We start from the raw sequence: 9,500 nt of genomic DNA, 5'->3' as shown, positions 1-9,500 counted from the left end.
ATATATATAAGTTGTTCTCTCTTTAAAATTTTGAGATAGTTTCTTCTTTTCTGGGGGGGGATGGGTTAGCCTGGTGATGGGTATTAAAGAGGGCACGTTCTGCATGGAGCACTGGGTGTTATGCACAATGAATCATGGAACACTACATCAAAAACTAATGATGTAATGTATGGTGATTAACATAACAATAAAAATTTTTTTAAAAAAGATAAAAAGCTTTTGCAGAGCAAAGGAAACAGCCAACAAAACTAAAAGATAACTGACAGGCACCTTACGTTCATCTATTAATTCTAATTGGTTTGTAATTTCTTAGAATTTTCTATCTACAAAGCCATATCATCTACAAACAAGGACATCATTCATTCTTCATTTCCAATCTTTCTACTTTTTTTTCTTACCTTATTTTCCTGGCTAGGATCATCCATACAATATTGAAAACGAATACAATTGTGAAATGAATATGTTCCTGATCTCAGGAAGGAACATTCACAATTTCATCATTAACTGGAATGTTTCCTATATGTTTTCTTTTTTCAAATTTCCTTTATCACATTACAGTAACTCTTTTATCACTAGTTAAGTGGGAATTTTTATAGTGAAAGGATATTTTTTCTTCATCTATAAAAATGATCACATAATTTTTCTCATTTTCTATTAATATGGTGAATTACATTATATTGGCTTTTTAATTTTAAACCGACCTTTCATTCCTAGATCACTCTCCCCCTCCATGGCTATTTATCTTCTACAATGCTAACTAGTTTTAGTTGGAAATGTTTTGTCTAAAACTCCTGCATCTTTAATCAGAAATTAATCTGTTAATTTTCCTTTCCAGTATTGCCTTTGTCAAGTTTTGGTATTAAAGTTAGACTAGATATACTAAGCTAATGAGTCATTGAACATTATATCAAAAACTAATGATTACTATACCCTGGCTAATTGAATTTAAAATTTAAAAAAAATAAAGTTAGACTAGCCACATAGAAAAACTTAGGAAATGCTTCTTCTTTTTATATTTTCCAGATGAGTATGTGTAAGATAGGTATTACTTCTTTTTTTAAATATTTGGAAGATGTAATGGTTTGAATTACTTTCCCAACTCTTCACTCTTTTCTGGTATATGATTATTCATCCATATTTTTTTGCCATGTGGCTTTTTAATATCTCCTATTAGAGTGGGTGGAGTACATCACACACATCCACTCACTGATGTTGAGTTTGGTACTGTGACTTGTTTTTTCAATGCAATATAAGATGATGTTATTAAGCAAGTGCTGGCTCAGTTCATCTTGGCTCTTTTGTTCCTGATGAATGCCATGGAAAACAATATGCCCAAGTATTAACTTTGCGAGAAAGCTTCAAATGACAGTTTCCAGATCTTTAATGGAAGACTTATTAATTTTCAATTTTTCTCTATTCTATTTCGGGAAAGATGGAGAGATGTGTTTTTGGAAGAATGCATATATTTCACCTAAAAATTTAAATTTATTGATTTTAAGTTATGACCAGTATTCTCTTTTCTTCTAATGTCCAAAAGATTTAAAAATATGTAATTTTATTACCTGATACTGGTATTTTATAACCTTAGTCTTTTTATTTTCAACTACTGAATAAATTTTTTTTCTATTCCCATCTGATTCAACAGATAATGTTTACAAACACTTGTCTTAATGAAAGAAAATGTTGTTAGGTGAAGGACACATTATACACATTCCAATGAGTTAAGCATAGAGATATCCTCATATCTTTCTAAACCTGTTTATATACACTTATATCTTAATGAAAAAAGATGTTACTTGAAAGGTTTATATAATACAGTGTAGTTTTAATTATATGCATTAATCTTTTCAAGAATCAGCATCTCTCTTTGCTCATTTTTTGTTGTTTTTCTGTTTATTTTCCTTTTCATTTATTTCTGCTCATTCCTTATTTCTTCCCATCCACTGTCTTCAAGTGCAATTATTTCTTTTTCAATCTTTTTTGATAGAGATTATAGTGGGAAAAACCCATTTGATTGTTCTCTATCCTGTAATATGCATTTCATTGTGATTAAAGGAATTGAAGTATAGTCTCGCCTTGAGAGTAACAATATGACTAATTTTTGTAGAACTTAAAACAGTCTGCCTTGACAATAGGATTAAGAAGGTGATTGTCCATATTTAACAGTGCTTCTTTTATTTTTTAAAATTTCGTATTTAAATTCAATTTCATTAACATATAGTGTATTATTAGTTTCAGGGGTAGAATTTAGGGATTCATTAGTTGCATATAACACCCAGTGCTCATTCTATCAAGTGCCCTCCTTAATGCCCATCATCCAATTACTCCATCTCATACCCACCTCTCCTCCATTAACCCTCACTTTGTTCCCTATAGTTAAGAGTCTCTTATGGTTTTCCCTGCCTCTGTTTTTATCTTATTTTATTTATAGTGCTTCTCTTAAATTTAGGAATGTCCTCAGTTCAGACATTTATTTCAACATTTGTTACATGAATATCGTAACATGCAACTTTGTACTGCAAGGATGAAGACATAACTTGAAAAATAACCTGGGATGCTATATAAAATATTATCTCCTTTTATATTCTATCCATCATGTGGTAAGGGAAATTTTTATATACTGATAATAAAGGGGGAATATATAATTTTATAAAATGTTCTGTTTGATTACTCCATAGTCTGATCTCTAAATTTACTTTCCCAAATGAGTTAAGACAGTAAAATGAGTGACTATTCCAAGGCTTTATCTTACTAACAGTAATTTTTTCTGAGATAATATAACTATAAGCATAAGCAATATCCCTTATAATATTAGTCCTCTTTGTATTTGGCAGTAAAATGTCCTTAAGATATAAATGCTCCTTACCAATGCTCAAAACAAAAATCCTACAAAGTATGTGATTATTGATGCTTGTGTATGTACACAAAAATCACTCCTTTAGTATAGGTTGGGGAGGAGAGGTTGAGATATCATGAAAACAAGTTTTATTGTTTATAACACTAAATAACAGTGAAAACCATAAAACATATTATGAACAAATGTTTTGGTCTCAAATTAACAATTTTTTAGTGCTCCTAAACAATGATCAAAACATGCAATGCACCCAAAAAAAAAAAATTACAATGCACAATGGCTAATCACATTGTTCTAGACTCACCTTACACTGGGGGATAACTTGCTGTTACTGCTGCTTTCTTCTGACACAGATCTATGAAATTGACAAAATTTAAGTGGAGAAATTTAAAAATCTTGAACAACTAAGTGGCTATTTGAATGAAGAATATTTTTCAAAGAAACAGTGATTCATTAAAATGTCTCCCTCCAACAAAATAAAACAGATACTGTTTTTTTTTCTTTTCTTTAAGTAGATTAACATACAGTGAGTGTTATATTAGTTTCAGGTGTACAATATAATGGTTCAACAATTCTATACATTACGCAGTGCTCATCAAGGTAAGTGTACTCTTAATCCCCTTCATCTCTTTCACTTATCCGCCTCACCCACCTCCCCTCTGGCAACCAGTTTGTTTTCTATATTTAAGAGTTTGTGTTTTTGTCTTTTTTTTTTTATTTTGTTTGTTCCTTTGTTTTATTTCTTAAATTCCACATATGAGTGAAATCATATGGTATTTGTCTTTCTCTGATTGATTTATTTCACTTAGTATTATACCCTCTAGGTTCATTCATGTTGTTGCAAATGGTAAGATAGCATTCTTTTTATGGTTGAGTAATATTCCATTGTGTATATACACCACATCTTCTTTATCCATTCATCTAAAGATGGATGCTAAATATTAGAAGAAATGCCATCATCCATCTTGCTTTGTTGATTAACTCCTCTCATCTTCATTTTACATTTATTCAATTATTTATAGGACAACATTTGTATAGACATGCCCTCTGATTCTATGACACCTGTAATTCCTCAGGTCAAATTAAGCCAAAACCTTGAAGTGGCAGTCAAAATTTAAGTTAATTTTTCTATAAATTTCTATTTTTTTCTTTCTCTCATAACACACATTTGTGTCTTCTCTTCCTGTCATTTCCTGGAAGTTAAAACTAGAGGTAAATACTTCTGTGGGAAAATACAGTAAATTATGAATAAGGGGCTTAATAGCTATATCTAAATATTTGTGTAACTGATTACAGATAATGTGGTGATTTCACTTACTGATTTGGTATACCCAAAAATTTATGATACATTGGAAAGCTATTATTATCTCCCATTTTATAGAGTTATAGAGAATAATTTTAAGAACATAGAGATTAAATCACTTGCTCAAGGTATTATAGTTTCTGCATGCAAGATTTAGGATTTAAAACTGTTTTCTGAGGCTAAATGTAATTTCTTTCCCATTTCATGATGCTGCCTCCCATCTCATAGCCTGTGTTTTGAACTACACATGTAATTTCTGGTTAAGAAATGACTTTACAAATAGTAGCATAAATCCTTAGGAAAAAAATATTTTGGAAGCAGGTTCATAAATACCATTTTCAATTGAGAGAGCTATTCTAATAGAGTTGTCTGAGAACTTGTATCTAAAAAATTTATCTTTTGAAAGTTCCCTTTAAATGCAGTGTTATATATTCTCAGAAGCCTTTGGACAGTAGACTAGTAATAAGACTATTTAGACAGTATTGGCTGACTAAGAGGCTGAATAAAATCCCCACTATACTCTTGGCAGTCATATCTCCTCTTCAAGTGATCCTAATGGTAAAATGAATGGTTTTACTAATGAGTAAAACTAGAAAAAAAAAATGGAGGACATCAAACTGGTTTGAAATGTATCCCTGGACCTCTCCTCATATTGTTCTACCTACAGTCTTAGATTATTCCTGATGAGACATGAGTACTTTTTTCTTGACTCATTGAATTTACTAAGAATAAACATGTATATACCTCTCACTTTCAGTTTCCTCTCTGTAGCACAGCTCTCTTATTTTATTCTGCTTTATTAAAACAATGGCAGTGATGATGAGCACAGGTAGAGAAATGTAGAAAATGAGTAGAAATCGGTGTTTTGAAGGAGTGGTATTTTGTTCCCTCAAGTAGCTTTTACCTATAATGGAAAATAACCATCTCATATTATGTTAGAGATTGTATTAACCAAACAAAAATGTGGAGGGAATATCATTACCAACATTATTCCCAACACTAAACATTGCACTCACATACATTATAAATATAATAAATATTAAATATTAAGTTAACATATAAAATGGACTGTTACTAGTGCTTTACTGATGTCTATGAGTTTTCAACATTACATCATATAGTGATTTATTTGACTGAAGATAATCTTTCATAAGCACATGTTTAATACCTACAAACATTTCTTCAATTTCTTTCTGATATAACTTATCCAAAACTTAAACATGTATCTCACAGAGAGTATTGGGATTGTACCTAAATATGAGAATTAAATCTGGGAAGTGTGGCATTTAATTTCTCTTACATTACTAAAATATTTTTCTAAAAATTAAAAATTAATAGTCACTAAATAACAATTATTTAACTAAGTCCTTTAGTCAAATATATAGCAATAGGAAATTGTTAAAGTGACTCTATAATTATTTTGTAGAATGCATGGCTAAGTATGGCTTTGACCCATTCCTTTCCAATTAATGTTAATGTCACATTTTTCTCATGGGTTCTTTTTTTTTTTTTAAGATTTATTTATTTGAGAGAGAGAGAGCACGTGTGTGTGCCTGCAAGTGGTGTTGGGGGGGGCATACAGAGAGAGAGAGAAAGAGAAAATCTCCAACAGACTCCCCACTGAGTGCAGAGCTGATGCAGGGCTTGATCTCAAGACCCTGAGATCACAACCTAAGCTGAAATCAAGAGTCTGATGCTTAACCGGCTGAGCCACCCAGGTCCTCCTCCTCATCAGTTCTTATTCATTCTCAGTTGACATCTGTTTTCATTCCTGAGCATTTGATCTATGTGGCTCCTCAACTTCCACCTCTTTGTACATATCAGCCACCTATCTGGGTTTATAATGTATCAAACTCTGCTTTCTCCACAATTTATTAGCATGTTCTTGTTGTTGTTGTTTTAATTTGGTATGGAATGCTGTTCTATCACTTCTCTGCCAGTTGAAACAATGGGGAAGCTGACAGGTAGAGGAGCCACCCCCCAGCTACAGTCATGCATGATCATGGTTCAATGTTCTCCTCTTAGAACTGCCCCAGTGCTTCACAAGATAAAACTTGTGAGCAATGAAACTGGATAATCAGCTGAGGAGATTTCTAAGCAAAATATTGCAGGTACAGCTCAGGTCCTCCCAACTGCTTACAGTAAATGTGAGAGTGGATTGATGAGTTGAAGAAGTGTTCATCAGAGAGATACCAGAACTTAGAGAGCTGGAGAATTCTCAGCCAAACCATTGCAGAAAATGGGGAAACACGTTTTAGAGAGAATGCCCAATGTGTGGCTGGAAAGTCATTTGATATTGAGATTATTGCATCTTAGCAGCAATCTCAGCAGAAGCAAGGAACAGGGATGAGATCCATGAAGGCAGAAACACTGCCAGGTTGGAGCGAAGGGAATAGGGTGGGGCAACACAGCTATTTGGCTGCCAATATACTTCATTCTTCAAGAAAAGAGAGTGCTCCAAAGGTGATTAAGAGATCATCAGGGTTTTCTCACCCATCACAGGCCCAGGAGCTTCCTTCCTTGATTTCAGCTAGGCTGCCCCAGCCCAGTGCCTGGGAGACAGGGAGGCTGCAAAGTGTTGCGTGGGCAGGGCCAAAGGGGTGGGGTAGACGTCACTGAGGACTATGGGATGATGCTGCCACTACAGTAGGCTTGGAGGATAGACTATCAACCCAAAGAGGATATCCTTGAAACAAAAATCTAATGGTCTGCCCTGTACCTCTGAAACAGATAATACAATATGTTAAAAAAAGAAGAAGAAAGAAAAAAAAGAAGAAGAAGGAGGAGGAGGAGGGGGAGGGGGAGGAGGAGGAGGAGAAGAAAGCGGGAAGGGAAAAATGAAGGGGGGGAATCGGAGGGGGAGATGAACCATGAGAGACGATGGACTCTGAGCAACAAACTGAGGGTTCTAGAGGGGAGGCGGGTGGGGAGACGGGTTAGCCTGGTGATGGGTAGTAAAGAGGGCATGTTCTGCGTGGAGCACTGGGTGTTATGCACAAACAATGAATCATGGAACACTACATCAAAAACTAATGATGTCATGTATGGTGATTAACATAAAAAAATTTTTTTTAAAAATCTAATGGAAGTTAGCTTGCTAAGTTTTGTATTTACTGGGATCTGTCATCCTGTCCTTTCCAATTTCTTTCTTTCAGAATGAGAATATCTATCCTATGCCTGTCTCACTACTGTTCTTTAGAAGCACATAACTGGTCCAGTTTTATGGGCTCAAAACAGGAAGGAATTTTGCTTCAGGATAAATCATTCGTGAGTCTCACGTATACCTGATTTACATGATACTTAGATGAAACTTTGTATTTGGAATCAGTGCCAGGATGGGTTAAGACTTTTGGAGCTGCTGAAATAGGGGTACCTGTATTTTGCATACAAGGAGGACATGAATTTGAGAGGACTATGGGATGGAATTTTATGGACTGAATTGTTCCCCAAAATTCATATGATGAATTGAAGCCCTAATACTCAGTGTGATGGTACTTGGAGAGAAGACCTTTGGGAGGTAATTAGGGTTAAGTGAGGTCATAAGGGTGAGGTCCTAATCTGATGGAATTAGTTAGACCATAGAGTACTCTCTCTCCACATACACTGAGAAAAGGCCATGCATGGACTCAGCAAGAAGGTGATCATGTGCAAGCCAGGAAGAGAGTTATCAGAAAACAAACTTGCCAGCACCCTGATCACAGATTTCTAGCCTCCACAACTGTGAGAAAATTAATTTCTATTGTTTAAGACACCGTCTGTGGTATTTTGTTATGATAGCTCAAGCAGATGAATACAGCGTGTTTTCATGAAAATATAGATGAGGTTGTTTAGTCCCCAGAGCATTCCTTAAAGGGAGAAAGAAATAGCCATGGAACTCCTATTAAAACTTTCCTTCCCAGAAACATTCACTACCTAATAGTCTAGAGAACTTCAGGCTAAAAGACAAGATGGTTTAGTATTAGAAAATCTTCAAAGGCAATACAAAAATAATATGATCAGTTAATAGATGTCATAAACATATTTAATAAAACCCAAAAAACATTCCTGATTTTAAATACAATTGGAAGAGATAAATATTTTCTCAATAAGATAAACATATTGAATCAAAAGCAGCATCCTTTTCATGATAAAATATTAGAAGTTTTCCTAGGAGTAAAATAATGATCAGCTCTTTTGTGATTATTTCCTTTTATTCTGAATGGATTACCCAGGGCAATTATGAGAAGGGGGTGGAGATTAACCAAAGAAGAGGAAATAAAGAAATTATTATTATTAAAAAGGTGTGGAAAAATTATTAATTGCAGTTACATCAGTTAACTGCCTTAAAAGCTAAAAGACTTGAAAATAGTGATAACCCATTGATAAAATGCATGCACAAAAATCTGTAGACTTCCTATATGTAAAAAGTAACAAATTAAAAATACAGTGACAGAAAGACCTTCTAATAACAACTTTCTTTTTTTTTTTAAGATTTTATTTATTTATTTGGCAGAGACAGAGCACAAGTAGGCGGAGACGGGGGAAGCCGGCTCCCTACTAAGCAGGGAGCCTGACATGGGGCTCCATCCCAGGACTTTGGGATCATGACCTGAGCCAAAGGCAGCTGCTTAACCAACTGAGCCACCCAGGTGCCCCTGATAACAATTTTCAACAAAATGATAATATTCTTAAAAATGAAAAAGGTAATTTCTGATCCATAGATCATTCTATACCTATAGAGAGATCAAAACCAAAATGAGTTATCAGCTTACACCCATCAGGTTGGCTACTATTTACAAAACAGAAAATAACAAGTGTTGGCAAGGATGTGGAGAAACTGGAATCCTTGTGCACTGTTGGTGGGAATGTAAAATAATGCATCCTCTGTGGAAAACAGTATGGAGATTCTTCAAAAAAGTTAAACATAGAAATACCATATTATCTAGCAATTCCACATCTAGGTATATACCCCAAATTATTGAAAGCATGGACTCAAACAGATACTTAAACACCCATGTTCATAGCAGCAGTATTCACAATAACTATAACTTGGAAGTAACCCAATTGTCCATTGACAGATGAATGGATAAGCAAAATGTAGTACATACATGTAATGGAATATTATTAGCCTTAAAAAGAAAGGGAATTATGGTGCCTGGGTGGCTCAGTTGGTTAAGCGTCTGCCTTCAGCTCGGGTCATGATTTCAGGGTCCTGGGATCAAGCCCCTCATCAGGCTTCCTGCTCAGTAGGTATTCTGCTTCTACCTCGGCTCTTCCCCTTGCTTGTGCTCTCTCTTTCAAATAAAATTTTTTGAAAAAAGTTTTTTAAAAAGGAATTATGACAGATGTTCCAACATGAACTTT

General features: G+C 34.3%; 1 protein-coding gene across 1 annotated transcript in view; it reads right to left on the bottom strand.

The window, feature by feature from the left end:
• The window catches only part of LOC112834434 (disintegrin and metalloproteinase domain-containing protein 5-like), a 137,061-nt gene that overhangs the window by 2,717 nt on the left and 124,844 nt on the right, over positions 1–9,500 (bottom strand). Inside the window, exons 19-20 of the mRNA XM_073902638.1 lie at positions 4,902–5,061; positions 3,159–3,209 (exon numbers count right to left, since the gene is read on the bottom strand). Of these exons, the coding sequence (XP_073758739.1) occupies positions 3,159–3,209; positions 4,902–5,061 (211 nt within the window). The remainder of the gene's footprint in view (positions 1–3,158; positions 3,210–4,901; positions 5,062–9,500) is intronic.

Source organism: Callorhinus ursinus, unplaced genomic scaffold, assembly GCF_003265705.2.
Source record: "Callorhinus ursinus isolate GAN/ISIS: 27379988/994484 unplaced genomic scaffold, GSC_fseal_2.0 scaffold17, whole genome shotgun sequence".
Taxonomy (NCBI): domain Eukaryota; kingdom Metazoa; phylum Chordata; class Mammalia; order Carnivora; family Otariidae; genus Callorhinus; species Callorhinus ursinus.
This window is presented reverse-complemented; position numbering and strand designations above follow the sequence as displayed.